At 36.6% G+C, this 16,293-nt stretch overlaps 1 protein-coding gene across 1 annotated transcript in view; it reads left to right on the forward strand.

Moving 5' to 3' along the window:
- Positions 1-1,365: 1,365 nt before the first annotated feature.
- Positions 1,366-16,293, forward strand: part of LOC104271489 (centlein-like) — a gene marked incomplete at both ends in the record, with an annotated part of 76,529 nt that continues 61,601 nt past the window's right edge. The window contains 2 exons of the mRNA XM_009866173.1: positions 1,366-1,454; positions 14,940-15,024. Coding sequence (XP_009864475.1) covers positions 1,366-1,454; positions 14,940-15,024 — 174 coding nt within the window. The remainder of the gene's footprint in view (positions 1,455-14,939; positions 15,025-16,293) is intronic.

Genomic DNA, 16,293 nt, shown 5'->3' on the forward strand with positions numbered 1-16,293 from the left:
AACAGTGGAGGTGAAATTAGGAACTCAGATCCTCATTTGATAATCAGAATTAAGGCAGAATTGTGCAGAGGTGAGATACTGTATTGTTTGTTTAGCTGATTTTAGTGAGAATCATAGAACCATAGAAGGGCCTAGGCTGGAAGGGACCTTAGAGATCATCTAGTACAACCGCCCTGGGCAGGGACGCCACCTCTCGACTAGACCAGGCAACACATGGGGACCGAGTGGGAATCGAACCCGCGACCTCGGTGTTGTCATTGTTGTCAGCACTGTGCCTGCAATATTAGTAGAGTAGGTTCCAGAAGTTTGGGAGAAGGAGGAGGCAGGGAAATAGATACAGTTGCAAGAAAAAGTATATGAACCTTTTGGAATTTCGTGGTGTTCTGCATTAATTTGTCATAAAATGTGATCCAACTGTCATCTAAGTCAAGAGTATTGACAAAAATAATGTGCCTGAAATAATAATGCAAAAACAATTCTGATTCTCCACGTCTTTAGTGAACACACTCATTCAATTTTGGCATAATAATTTTTAATTTTATGTTAGGCTGTTTTTAGCAGGTTTGATTTTAGTCCAGTCTGTGATTTATGTACGTATGTTTTCTTATTGTTTGCCAAATCTTCATATTCTGCAGATTTTTTCCTTAAAATTTTTATATAATTAACACATTGTGGTTGTAATTTGTAACATAACTACATCAATATTGGTGCTTCCAGTAAGAAAACTGCATTGAAACTGAAATACAGCAGTACAAACTAAAAACTTGCATGTAGTAGAAAACATAAATCTGTAAAAGCTTTTAGTTGGCATCTAGTTTTCACAAACTTTGTCTGTTTTTAAAGAACATTGTTTTCTTGCTCTCACTTGAGAAATTTTCCAGAAGCTTTTTGTATAATGCAGGTTAGCTGAGTGTGTATTAGAAGACTGATTTACTGTCTATTTTGAAATAAAATCTAAGAGCTGCACATGGTAAAATGTGATATTGAAGCATGTATTCCAGACTCAATGGTTATTAATAGAAATTCTGTCCTGCTGCTAGAAGTACCAGTAATTTATATAGGAAAAGGCAGCCTTGTTTGAATTATGAATAAGGCTGCTGCCTTATGTCACATTGCATACTCTTTCATTGTTGATTGTAGGTCTTTGTCTTCCTTCAAAATTCTGTAAAGTTAAAACAGTATTCAAGAGAATGATTTACTGTTTTCTTTATTCACAGGACAATAAGTAACTTGTAGGGAATTCTCCCTTGAATATAGGTGGTTTTTTTGAATTGTCTTTTGAATATGCACAGTATAATTTTTTTGTCTATAAAAGGCATAGCGTGCATTTAATGTATTTTTGTCTTTTTTCTTTCTGTTTGTAAGGCTGATAAAGAATTTGTGTGGTCCCTATGGAAACATCTCCAAGCGTCAAGTCCAGATCTTACTCGGGCTGTCACCTTGATTGTGGAAAGGTGAGTTTAGAGATTTATCATACTGGAAAGAAAAACATCCCCCTCCCCACTGAGACCATATTCTTTATCTTTTTAATTGAGAACTCCGTAGGATTTTGAAAACGTATTACACAAAGTCTGTTGATAAATTTTTTCAAGTACCTAGAATATGTTGCAAGACCGACCTCCCTGCCAAAGCAGGATCACCCAGAATAGGTCACACAGGAAAGCGTCCAGGTGGGTTTTGAATGTCTCCAGAGAAGGAGACTCCACAACCTCCCTGGGCAGCCTCTTCCAGTGCTCTGTCACGCTCACAGTGAAAAAGTTTTTTCTAATATTTTTGTGTAACCTCCTATGCTCCAACTTGTATTCATTGCCCCTTGTCCTGTCATTGGACATCACTGAGAAGAGCCTGGCTCCATCCTCCTGACACTCACCCTTTACATGTTTATAAACATTAATGAGGTCACTCCTCAGTCTCTTCATCTTCAAGCTGAAGTTCCTTTAGCCTTTCCTCATAAGTACAGCCTTCTGGTGTGTCAGCCACTTCTCCCACTTTTGTGTCATCAGCAGACTTGCTGATGGGACACGCTGTTCCTTCATCCAGGTCATTGATATGTTGAGTAGTACTGATCCCAGTACCGACACCTGAGGTCCTCCTCTAGATACAGACCTCCAATTAGACTCTGTACCATTGACCACAACTCTCTGACTTTGTGCCTTCAACCAGTTGACAATCCACCTCACTATGTGATCATCCAGACAACACTTCTTCAGTTTAGCTATGAGGATGCTGTGGGAGATGGTGTTAAATGTTTTACTGAAATCCAGATAAACCATGTCCACTGCGCTGCCATCATCTCTCCACCTGGTTATGTCTTCATAAAAGGCTATCAGGCTGGTCAAACATGACTTACCCTTGGCAAAGCCGTGCTGACTGCTCCTAATGACCTTCTTATCCTTGATATGCCTGGGGACAACGCCAAGGATAAGTTGTTCCATCACCTTTCCAGGGATGGAGGTGAGGCTCAGCGGTCTGTACTTACGCAAGTCCTTCTTCTCGCCCTTCTTGAAGCCTGGGGTGACATTCGCTTTCCTCCAGTCCTCAGGCACATCACCCGTTGTCCACGATTTACCAGAGATGATGGAGAGTGGCGTAGCAATGACACCTGCCAACTCCCTCAGCACCCGCGAATACATCTCATCGGGCTCATGGATTTATGTATGTTCAAGTGTCCTAACTGAACCCTGTCCTCCTCAACCAAGGCAAATTCCTCCTTTATCCTGACTTCCTCTGGGGCCTCAGGGCTCTGAGACTCCTGAACAGTCTCCAACAGTATAGGTAGACGCAAAGAAGGCAATCAGTAACTCTGCCTTCTCTGTATCCTCTGTTACTACGACACCCACCTCATTCTGCAGTTGGCTTGCATTGCCTCTAGTGTTAGTTTTATGTGCAATGTATTTGGAGAAGCCCTTTCTTTTTGACCTCCTTCACAAGGTTTAATTCCAAGGAGGCCTTAGCTTTCCTAGTTGCCTCCCTACATCCTCTGACCACAGTCTTGTATTTGACCCAAGTGGCCAGCCACTCCTTCCATGATCTAGAGTCTCTTCTTCCACTTGTGTTTGCCCAGCAGTTCCCTGGTTAACCATGCAGGTCTCATGGATCTCTTTCTTAATTTCCTACCTGTTGGGATGCACTGATCTTGAGCATGGAAAAAAGGGTCCTGGAATATTAACCAGACCCTCCTTGTTGGTGAGGACACGGTCCAGCAGTGCTCTCCTCCTGGTCAGCTTATCCGCCATTTGTATCAAGAAATTATCATTGATGCACTGAAGGAACCCCCTGGACAGTGAATATCTGGCTGCATAGACCTTCCAGTAAATATCTGCGTAGTTGAAATCCCCTATGAGAACCAGGGCCTGTGATCGAGACACTACTGACAGCTGCCTGTAGAAGGCCTCATGAACTTCCTCACCCTGATCAGGTGGCCTGTAATAGACACATACCACAGTATCACCCATGCTAGTCTGTCCCTTAATTCTTACCCACAAACTCTCAACTTGCTCCTCATCCACCCCTGGACAGAACTCAGTACATTCCAGTTGCTCTCTCAGGTAAAGAGCAACTCCACCACCTTGCGTTGTTTGTCTGTCTTTCCTAAAAAGGACAGAGCCATTCATGACCACATTGCAGTCATGTGAGCTGTCCCACCATGTCTCTGTAATTGCCACCAGATCATAACCCATTGACCGCACACAGATTTCTAACTCCTCCTGTTGGTTGCCTGTGCTGCTTGCGTTTGTGTAGAGGCATCTCAGCTGGGCTTTTGGCCATGTCACCTTCTTGGTGGAACACCCCTTAATTCCCTTGAGGTGTTCTGTTCATGTGTCCCCATTGGCTTCTACTACCTCAGGAGCTCCTGGTTCAGCTGTGTAAGACTTCAGCTGTGCTGCCACATCCCCAGCTTGTCTCCAAGTAACTGGTTGCAGGCCTTTAGTAACATCCTGTCGCTCTAACCCTGGTGTGTCATCCCACAGCTTGTCAAAGACAAGCCTGTTATTGTTATTCCCTTTCCTCTTCGTAACTAGTTTAAAGCCCTGTCGATCAGCTGTGAAATCTCTCGGGCAAAGACCCTCTTCCCTCTTTGGGAAGGGTGACTTCCGTTTGAGGCTAGCAAGCCTGGTGCTGTGTATGCAAACCCACTGTCAAAGAATCTGAAGTTGTGGTGGTGACACCAGTCACAGAGCCACGTATTAATAGACTGGATTCATCTGAATCTCTCAGTATCACTGCCCACAACTGGAAGGAGAGACGAAAATATAATTTGTGCTGCAGACTGACCGTCCCAGGGCCCTGAAGTCTCTTTTAATGGCTCTTGAACTACAGATTGTAGTTTCATCTCTGCTTACGTGGAAGAGCACTAATGGGTAACAATCTGAGGACCTTAGCAGACTAGAAAGTTTCCTAGTGATGTCCCTAACCCATGCTCCAGGGAGACAGCATATTTCCCTTTGCTGAGGGTCTATCTGGCATATTAGTTATTATTAGTTATTAATTAATTATACTTCAAAATCTGTTTTCACTGGGGTTGGTGTGATACAGCTGAATTCAATTCTTAAATTAGAAATGTACTGCATATTCTGTTCTGTTGTAAGAGCAAGAGTAGGTAAATGACATTTTCTGGCCTTCGTAAGTGGTTGGAATACAATTACATGTAAAAATTTTATTTATCTGTATTCTTAAAGAAGTGAAAGGCTAAGACATGGTTACAGAGGAGATGACTCTTCTGAGGACATTAGTGATGATGATTTCTTCATGGTACTTGTGTATTATCATCTGATTGCTATAAATGTCAGTTAACCATTACAGTATGTGATTGATTCCTTTGGAACGCTGTTATTTACTACTTCAAAATTTTTGTAGGCCAAAGATAAGAATATGAATGAGTTGGTAATGTGACAGTCACAGTTCAGTTCTAGTCAAAAGATTTGTCTGTTCTGTGTCACAAGGTGCCATGAGTTCTCTCCTTTAAAATGTAAAAGTGGATTTTAATTTTTTTTTTAAGAAAAAGTGGAATTTAATTGCTTTAAATGATTTACCCTTGTTACTTGGAAAGCTTATCATAGAGCCAGGAGGGGCCCAAGCTCCTTTGGGTTCCTGTTCAGTGCTTTGATCTTGAAAAGCATGTTTTGTTTCTTCACATTTTTCCTTTCTGGACTTGATCAGTAAATGTTCTTCCAGTTCTGAAAATACAGCATCAAGTTCTTTGGCTGGGAATGCATTCGCTCTAGTGTTGTTTCATCTTCTGCCCTGCATGTGTAAAGCCATAAAAATTTTGTCAAAAATAGTGTAATCATGTAATTAGAGTTAATATTCTAAAGCATTCTTATCTGGTGGAAGAAATTGATGATGTACACACATGCAGCTTATTTTAAGGTAGCTGTTACCTGAGAGTTCACATGTGGTCACCAAGAATGATGTTAAATAACTTCTGGCTCTCTGGTGGGACACTTTACCTGCACAGAGTATTAGCTTGGCTTCTAGGACAGTGTGTTAGTTTCACATTACTTGCATGTTTTCATTTGGGAAGTAATTTTAATATATGAGGAAGACTTAGAAACAGATTTACATCATCCTTTATTTATGTTGAAGTGCAGATTCTTACTGACTTGTTTCATGGTAAAATTTGGTTATACTTTCATGAGGGCAGTGGTGATAGTATTGATCTTCCTTCATCAAACAAAAAAATACCAGAAGGTAAATTATGTGAGTATAGTATTTATGGAAAAAAATATTACATGTATATAAGCACAGTTATACTGAAAATACTAAAAATTGTTTTGCCTTAACCACATTCTATAGATAGCTGAACAAAGTAGAAAATTTTAGTTCTCTAATGTGACACTTAGTAAGATAGAAGGAGAGATGTTCAGGCTTATTAACATTTTTTTGTTGCATATAAAAAATGATCAGAATAGTAGGACAAATTGCAGCATAAAGATGTTGGAAAGTATGAATTTACATAATAGTGAACACAATGAATTATTTAGAGTTCTTGAATTCTATGCCTATATAGTTAGTCTTTGTTTATCTTCATGCCTAGGAATATTTTTATGGTTGCTGGTTATCCATTGCCTTATTTTATACGTTATTTAGAACAGAAATTGATAATTGTATATGTATTACTCTGATGCAATGAACTTGGGGCTCTCAGATACCATCCTGATGCCCACAGGCATGATGATGAGATGAATTTTTCTGCCATGGTACAAAATGTTTGTGAAACCCTCTTAATGTAGTGTTCAGTGTGTCGGAAGACTTGCTGCAGAGATCTGTTGTATAATAATAGTCTAATGTACGCAGAGGTAATGATATATTCTGTATATGTCCTTTGCACTTTGAGTAGAAGCTGCTGATTGGTACTCTTATGTGAAACAGTGACAATATATTTATGTCCTCTCTCCTCTCAGAAGTGCACTAATGCTTTAGAACACCTCATGTGAACTCAAGGCTATACATCCATATCCTACCTTTTCCATGCTTCTCGAAGTTACGGAATTAAAAAAAGCAAAATTGCTGCCACAGTGTCTTTTTAGGTGTTATCATTATTATTATTACCCCAGAGAATCCTGGAATAGGTTTGGATAAAACCCATTCAGTATATAGGAGTTTTACTAATCATGACTCTGAACTTTGGGGTTGCTTTGATTTGACAGAGCAATAGTGTGTATTTTTCTTTTTAATCATGTAACTTCATTTCTTTTGCCTGAGAACAGTCCAATTCCTGCTTTGGAAATAATTTCTAGCCCAGCATAAACTGTGAATCCTCTGCACAAACAAATTACAGCCCCATATATTCTCTCTTAACTTTTCTAGATACAACGTTCTGTAATCTTTTCCTAAGTAGGTTCTGTTTCATGACTGTAGCTCTCCATGTTCTCATCCTTTCAGAAAAGCTTTTGTCTTATTCCCTAACTTATGGCAGTAGGCTTTTTTTTATATTGCTAAAGTGACACTTTATCTCAGTTCCAGTTCATTGATTAGATTTCTAGGCAATCTGCTACCTAGCACTGCTGCTGTCCAGAAAATTACAGGACAAGTGATTTTCTGGCTGTGTTAATCTAGGAAAAATATGTGGATTTAAAGAGTAAAGAGGTGGGATTACCAAGTAACAAATATAAGGAAAATGATTCCTGAAGCATGTCAGTCATGCAGATCTGTACTGCTCACAGCTTATTTTTCTGTATTTTACAGTTGATGGGACAAGAGCTGGAAGTTGAAAATTTACACTGAAATCTAATAAAAAGACAGCTTGAGTCTTCTTAGAGACTTTTTTTTCCCCTTCTCATCTACTAGGAACAATATTGACCCAGTTGTATCCCAGCTGATAACATTTTATGTCTTGCACTTGCTTACTAGGAGATTGAGGTGGATACAAACAGAACGAAGTGGATTTGAAACTTGTTCTTTCTGTTTGTGACAGAGATACCCCAAATATTTGCATAGCTTCATTTCTCAGTGTGATTTTTCTACCAAAAATTCCATAGCTGGAAAGGTTTAGTACCCACCACAACTTTGTTACAGACTACATGACATCAGAAACCAGCTACCTAATGGAAGCAGATGGAATCTAAGAAAGCATAGTATGTGTATCCTAAATCATATATATAATGAGCCAAGCAATATTGTCCTGAGGATTTCAGTATTTAAATTGATGAAAGTAACACCCAGGCTTTCTTCAGGAGATTGCAGTGACAGGAATAAAAAGATGCAGGTGTGAGGGGACAAAATGTTCACTTAGAACTTTGTGCACCATGGATGTATGATAAAGAAGAAAAAAAAATGTTAGGACATACTGAGTGGGCAGTACTAGCTATATAGTCAGGCAGTTTACATTTGTAGCTTATATGTGTACTGTTAAACAATTCCTTATAGTGTCTTTTGCTCAAATAAACCAGGAAAATGTAAAAGGTATAATTTGAGGGGATGTAGGGGGGAATTAATAGTATGTTTCCATTATTTGTCTGCTATTTTGAAATGCTTTCATGGTCCCAGAATAGAAGTTCGCATGCCCTAAAATTGCAAAAAGATAGCTGGTGCTGTTGATTCCTGTAATACACCAATGCTATTTTACTTTTCAGCAATCTTTGCAGTTCTTGCTGGATAACTGTAACTGTATTCCCATTTTAGTATTCAGATATAAACAAAAAATTATCTTTACTGTGCAAATGAGAAATGCCTTTGGGATATGTAAAAGCCTCCAGGTATTTTCAAACAAGCCATTGTAAAAGTACTACTCATGTTAGTATACTTTCCAGCTACTTTAAATACTATTGATCTCAGTATTATGTAAAAAGCATGCTATTTCTAGTTCACTGCCTTTTGAAACAAATTTTTTTTTTGATGACGAGTTGGAAAAAAAGGAATGTACCTTTCACAGGTGAATGCATGTATAAACTCAAGTGGAGTTGCGGTTTGAATGAGGGTATCAAAGGTTTTGATACAAAATATTTTTTTATGTAAGTATTCTTGCAACTTTGGGAGCTTTCCTTTAAGACTTTTGTCTTTTCTAATGAAATTTTGACAGGTCAGCTGACTCTAATTTTCTTCTAGGGCTTCTAGCTGATTCCTTTCCTTTCTTGGGGAAGGGAAATGTAGCAGGATCCGTTAATGATCAAACTGTGCCAGTGATACAAGACTTTGTAGATGTAAATGGAGATTGTATTATGCTAGATGATTTCCTTACACATAGTTATATTTGGCAAGCTTGCCTTACGTAAATGTTTTTCCACATCTAAAGTGCAAGTGTGTAATGTCTTGCAAGTCTTAACAATGAGCAAGAACGGATTTGTCACTTCAGGCCACTCTAAGAAACGATGTCAACTGAATGTTAGAGCAGGTGATTGAGAGTGTTTTGTTGCTGTCTTCCTGGGAAGTTACATCTGTCTGAAGATGTATAAATGGACAAAAACATGGCTGAAGAACAATCAGTGACAACTAAAGAATGTTTTGATCGGAGGAATTTATGCTGTGATTTGTTACATCGTATGAATAGCAAATTGCAGAAGAAACATTAAACAGGCTGGCACAAATTTCTCACTGAGTATATGCAAATATACTAAATGACAAGTAGTTTTTATGTAAAGGGAAAAGTGAATGTGCTGTGTGAATGAGTAGTATAGATTGCTGATGTTAATTAAAAATAATTTAGGAAAACCTTCTTCAGTCTTTTGACTAGATGATAAACACCTTCAGAAGCTTTCTTAAAATGCTTATCATTTTACTATTGTGCAAATTAACAGGAAACAATGACAAGAAAACAAGGAAGTAAACAAGATCTAACACATTTTTAGAGGCTATTCACATCTGTCACTCTGAGTTTAAAATAAAGTGGACTTGCTAGTTATTATGACTCAAAGTGGACAGAATAATAGATCATAAGAGTACAACCTTTCTATCTAAGGTCAAATAATTGTGATTTCTACAGTAGATGAAAGTTTAATACCCTGTTTCATTAAAAATTCTCAGAACATTGAACATAAGTCAACATTCCATGGAGAAGAAGGTATTACGCAGCCTGCATGTGTGCATATCTGCATATCGGAGCACAAAATATTGACATGATAATTGTAGTCAAGCCTGATTGAACAGTGGCCTCTGGGAATTCAGCTGGTGTTGTACCAACTGGATGGCTGCTCAGGACACAGTTTGAAATGCAAGGTGCAAGTTAGCACTTTATTCAGCACAGGCAGGCATCATTTAAAAATCCTTGGGGGAAACCCTGGTGATGTGCAGATGTTAAGCAGTCTGTTAATATTTTGAACACTGTGAGAGACTTGTGTATTTTAGATGAAAAATGTTTGCAAAATTATTAGAGAAAAATGTCCCTATTTTCTTTACTACTCTAGTGTAAAAACATGTTTAGTATTTTATGTACATTGCTTAAAATAAATCACCTAATGAATTAAATCAATCAAGTTAGAGATGTAAGAAAAATTACATTTTTGTAATTATGCTTTTCCATTTTGGTACATATCATGGAACATAGGTCTGAGTTTATAAATAGTTTACTAAGGAAATAATTTAATTTTACAATTTTTCTTTCATTAGGTGTTAAATTATTTTTGTAAAGAAACAAAAATAGGTATATGCAGCTTTGCTGTAGAAAATAACTGCTCTCTTAAGAAAGTGTAAAATGTGTAGTATTAATTAAAATTATTTTTTCGCTCCATGTTATTGAAATCTTTAAAAAGTAGTAAGTAGTACCACGTAGTATTACTAAGTAGTAAGCATTAAAAGAAAAAGATATTATGCATAAATCATAATTCATCATGATATGTAAGGATCTTCTAGAATATGAGGTGAAAATAAAATTCCTATTAAATGAAAAATATTTATTTCAATATTTTTTTTTGTCTCTTAACTGCTACACAGAAGCACAATAAGGTTTCTAGTTGGAAGATTAAGGCATAGGCTCTGTTTCTGCTAACCACTGACTGCAACTGCAGGGACGTGGTTGTATGCAGCAGATTACAGTATTGGTGCCATGTTTGCAGTAACATTGATAGTGCTCTGCAACTTGACTTTGTACATGGGTGATTCATTATTTGTTTAATAGCAATGCTGAATATATGCACTTGTTTAAGTCTGTAAAATGTTGGAAACTGTTAGACTGGGGGATGTAATAATGAAATTAAATCTTGTATCTCGCAGGTTGTCATTTTGTAGCCTTTCTAGTTCTGCAGCCCTTTAGATTCAAAGAAATATCTCTCAAAAGTAAAAATATTACCCGGAGTGATTTATTTATAATTATATAGAAATACTTTAAAAAAATAGCCTTTATTATTTTACCACATTTTGCAAAGTTTGCAATGTAGCCTTAACTTTCTTAGCTACTTGAGGCCAAATTTGCATGTGTGTTTTGTTTTTTGTTTGAATTCTGCTTTATGTAAAACTGAAAGTACCTATTTGTGAAATGTGTAAAACAGCAAATATAATTTATTAGTTAAAATCATTTTCATTTAATTGCTGTAAAATGACATAATTATATACAACTGTATTACTTTTTCTTGACAAATGGTTAATTGCTTGGCTGATTAAGACCTCTGGTACATAGAAAGCATGGTGTTTCATAAACTTCAGCAAACTTCTGTCTTCTAAAATCTTAAGGTTTTCGTATTTCATATTCTTTTTTCTACCTCATTCATAGTTAAATGTTTCCTCATAATCTAATGTTTCATTTTTGATGAGCCATTAAATATTGTGCAAAACCTTAAAAAATATTATCCTGTCGCATCCTAGCATAGCAGAGGAAAAGAACTATAACACAGGAAAAGTGTTAAGCTTAAGAATATTTTGTTAGTTTCTTCATTTTGGTGGGGAGACGAATGTTGATACTCTTTGTAGGTAAATACATCTGTGTTAAACATTTAAAATAGGTAGTACTCATGGGAAAACTGATTGTACAAATTGACAGCCTCTTTTCACTTCATTTTTCATCCTAAAGAAGTCTGTAAATATTCTTAGCTCACATCATTATTGCTCATCAGTGGTTCTAATTAGCTAAACAGGAGTTTGTCTCAGTCATTGATCATCATCAGCTTCTTGACAGTGCTTGATTTCCTCCCCTCCATATTTCAGTGGACTTTAAAAAATATATTGTAAATACATAATGGCTCAAATAATAAATTCTGTATATTTCTCTTGTGTTTGTTGTCCTTCCTAAATAAGATGGAGTGAGTGCTGCAATTCTTATCAAGTCACATTTCAAGGTGCTACAGCAGACCCAAATATGATCTGTAAGTTCCAGTAAGTGCAAATTTCTTGAGTGTCTATGGGGAGCTGTTCTGTAATGAGCATTGGAAGCTATCCTATGCTACAAGGAGAAGCTGCTGCTGAAGTGTACTTAAATTCTGGTAATTAGGACGTTTTCTTTAGCTATGCGCAATAACTGGTGAAACTATTTTTGAGGACACTACAACACCCCATGTGTGCTAACTGGAGAGTCTGAAAGAAAACACTAGAAAGCCAGAAAAACTTAAATTTACTTGAAAAGTTTCCCACTCATTATAGTGATTATAGGTCTGTATTTATAGACTTTGTTCCTTGACACTTTTTTTTGAAGGACTGTTTGATCGAGCATTGGATAAATGGTGAAAATACTGTATTAAATTAGAAATGCACTTTTAGCCATTGGCTAGTGTGTGTCTTTGTTACAGGCATGGTTATTTGCTTTAACAAAGGTCTATTTTTTTTTTCTCCCCAGACTTAATTCTTCAAACCTCTTCCATGCAGCCCTAAAGTCACAGGGCTCCATAAATTAACTACCAGTAATCCACCAGAATTAGCTGTGCATACCATTTTTCAGTTGCACAGAGCAGTTTGTTATTTTGCTTGTGTCTTGGCTGGTTAATTCACTTTCTCACCATTATCTTTTTAAAATAATTTTAAAATCCCAAACCAACCAACCAAACAACTCCCCCAACTGTTGAGTTCTTTTGAGCCTGACCTGTCAGGTTTTCAGATCAATTAATCCATTAGAAAACAAGTTTAATAAATTTTCAAATGGTGATTGCATAGTTGAGTTAAGAGGCTAGTTAATTATCCAGTATTTGTGTTTAATTGGCCTTGTTTTTAGAAAGATTGACTTTATGATAGGAGATAGTGATTAGAGAAGTTTGGACCAATAGTTCAATTTAAGTAGAAATATAAAATAGAACCAGCTGACTTAAAATGGAGAAGGAAACACATCACTGTGGGAATGAAGGAATGGACAGAATGTGTCAGCTGTTAAAATTGGGATAGTTTTGAGCACTGGAGGCAATGCTATTCAGTGGTTCATGAGGCTGATGTTTGATTCTTTCTATATCTATGCATTACTATTCTAAGTACTTTGTAGTAAAGACTTGCTTTGTTTTTTGTCTTCTGAAGCTCTTATAATTTTGTATTGTGCAGTTATACGTCTAATCTTAAATTCTTAAGCTGTCTAGCTGTATTTAAGACTGAGGAAACTTGGCATGCTATAATACTTGCAGTTTAGACATAGATAAAATAATAAAGGTCCATCACTTCCTCAGAAAGATTATGGTGTAATGTGCTTATGGAGAATGAAACCTTCCCAGAATATTTGGGGTTTGTGTATTGCAACTATTTTCTTTGAAAAAGGGTAATTGTTGGTAGCCGTTAAGGACCCTACAGCAAAGTAATTAAGTATGAAGCAGCATTGGTGTTTTTATGCTGGAGCAGTTTTTGGTTCATTTAAGATGGGGAGTAATTTAGAGTACTCGTCACAAACATTACTCCTGTTTCAGGAATGTACACAAACTCCTGTGATAAATGTTATACAAATAATCTAATTCACAGACTTTTTTTCCTTACAGGCTCCTGATTTTTGAAGTTGTCTGATTTCTTTCAGTACAAAGGTTTATAAGTTTCTTAGAAAGTCTTTTACAGTTTTTAAAAACTTGACTTGGGAATGTGATTTCTGTAAACTAGTTACACATTATAAGCAGGGTGGGTCAGCTGGGTTTTTTTTTAAGGGGCATATACAAGTGCTTAAGATCTCATACACTTTTATTTCTCCTAGCTAAATGTAATGTAAACACATATCTTTTCAGCTAGTTTTTTCTTAGTCTTCTTCTAGGGCTACAACATGTCAATACTGCTGTACTTGCAGGATAGCAGTCTCTAACAGTTTTGATGCTGTGAGAACTCAGTTTCCAAAAACCTTGTTTTAAATTCTGTACCATTTTTATTTAATTATTTGTTTACTCAAGATCAAACTAGTTATTTTAGCAGTCATAGAACTGTATTTAAAAAACAAGCCCAAACTATTATTTGTTGACCTGTGAGGACAGCATAGTTTAGCCTTTAAAATCACTATTAACAGCAGAATATAGTGATATGTAATAGTGGAGCAAAATAATTACCCGTGTGTCTACTATCCTTATTGGTCTCTGTTACACAATGCTTCAGCAGATCAAGCCTTTTGTGCACAGATGGATATTCTTATCTACTTTTCATCAGATTTTATAGAGTCATGGGTACCACCTTTTCATTTCCTTCCACCTATGTAAAACTCCCACTTAGGCAGAGTTGCACAGGGAGGATTCTTTGGCTTCTAGGGGTGGCTTATATCCAAACATGATGGAGGTTTAACTGGCTTGTGAGAGCAGGGATAGTCAGAATGAGTTTTTGCTTCTGTGTTACCTGTGGTGCTGAGGAAGCCTGAAGTGTGTGTCCATTTTTAAGGAATGTATTTCTCAGACCTTTTGTTGCAGATATATGGTGAGAAGTCTGTTTTGTGCTAAGGAATTTCTGTCTATCTTTACTTCACATCATTTGTTTTCTTTCTCCTTATAGAAGAAGCCAGTCAGAACATCAGCATTTAACACTCAACAAGATGAGCCTGTTTTTAAAATAAAGCATTAAAATCAGCTGTTTTTCTACAAAATGTTGCAGAGATGACTATAGAGACTATAGTTTTCACTGTTACCCAAGCTCCCGAGCTGTCTTTTTTATTTTGTTCTTCAGTAAAAGTTATAGGTTCTGTCCATGTGAAAGATAGTAAGAGTTATCTGTGATTTCCAGAAATATTGTTTCAAACATAGAAATGCCATGTAGCTGAGAGATGAACTTCGCAAAGCCAGGCAGCTTAGTTGGCTCTACATTGTCAAGAAGGGTAAAAAGCATTTTGCGCAGTCTCTGGAGAAGTACTCAATCTGTATTTGGGAAAGAATGAGACAGATAAATTTCAGCTTCTTAAAAATGTGTTTTAAGACCTCTTGCTTCTGTCACTTTTTGAACAAAGTTGTGTTAGCTGTTTACAGATGTAATTTGCTGTCACTTGCCATATGCTCCCTGATTAATTCTGCAAGGCCTGTCAGCTTCAGATAATTTAATTTTCTGTGCTTTAAAATGACATTCATTATCAGGACATGAAAAATTCAAATGATTAACTGCAAATTATGACTAATAAATTGTCTATTTTTTTTGTTTGTTTCCAGAGAAAAGCAGAAAGCTGAATTCAAGGACAGAAGGATTTTAGATATTTTGCAAATCAAAGACAGCAAAATAGAATCCCTAGAACAGGTTTGTATTATGGTTAAATACAAAACTTATAGCACATACAAAGTTACAATACAAATACACAAATACAAACTTACAGCATCGACATAAAATTTATATTTCCTAAGATGTGAAAATAGTTATGTCTTAAAGTGAAAGGTGCAGGCGATTCAGAAATCATAACCTTCTGCTAAAGTATTAATTAAAATCTTCTGAGTTGTTCAAACAGTTGACCTTTCACCTAAAACATACCTATGACTTTAGGTGAAAGTTCTCCTGAAACAGCAACTCATTGTCCTGTTCTCCCTGATGGACTAACCTAAACTTGGATTTTAATCTAAAAGAGTTGGACTTTGTTTAGGTTTGTAATGTGCCCATAGCTTGGAAAGTTTTGTCCTGACAAATTCAAAAATAAACCATTTCTAGAGTAGTGAAGGCTAAACAAGTCGTGTCCTAAAAGCAATACAACTATGTATTATAATAATATTAACCTAGTATAAACTATAAAACAATACTGACAAATCTAAAATGTCATCTGTTGAGCTGTTCATTCAAAACTGAATGCTGTGTAAACAAAATGTAAATAAAACACATGTATTGAGCCAAAACATTGATGGAATTGAGGAAATATGACCACATTTCTAGAAATCAAAATAATTATTTGAAAACTAATCAAAGATTTTGAACCCTTTTGTAGTATTTGAAATGTGATACTTTTGAAATCCAACACTAACAAACACCACACGAGAGAACAATAAAAATTGCGCCTTCCTTTTCTCCAGAAATCTGACGTGACTATTTTCTCAAAACTGTGAGAACAGAATGTGTTTTTTTGTATTATTAAGAATGCGAATAAGAAAAAAGTCATAATCAGACCAGGTGTGATGCAGACGGAGAGAAAAAGAATTGGAATTACTTCACAAATAATAAAGCTGGTAGAAAAAAACAGAGAAAAGATTGAAGGTGTACTTTCAGATGTCTGAATCCTGCAATTCCTGGGGATGGAAGTCTGGCCGATATATAGAATCACAGAATGATTGATATCATCTGATCCTCTACCCCTGCTCAAGCAGAGTTACCTAGAATCAGTTACCAGAACCATGTCCTGACAGCTTCTGACTGTCTCTGAGGATGAACACTACACAGCCACCCTGGGCAACGTGTACCGATGCTTCGTCACCCTCACAGTGAAAAAGTGTTTACTGATATTCATAGAGAACCACTCATGTTTCAGTCCATTGTGTCTGGTCTTTTTGCTGGTCACAGCTGAAAAGAGCCTGATTCTGTCTCTTT

Source organism: Apaloderma vittatum, unplaced genomic scaffold, assembly GCF_000703405.1.
Source record: "Apaloderma vittatum isolate BGI_N311 unplaced genomic scaffold, ASM70340v1 scaffold5003, whole genome shotgun sequence".
Classification (NCBI taxonomy): Eukaryota; Metazoa; Chordata; class Aves; order Trogoniformes; family Trogonidae; genus Apaloderma; species Apaloderma vittatum.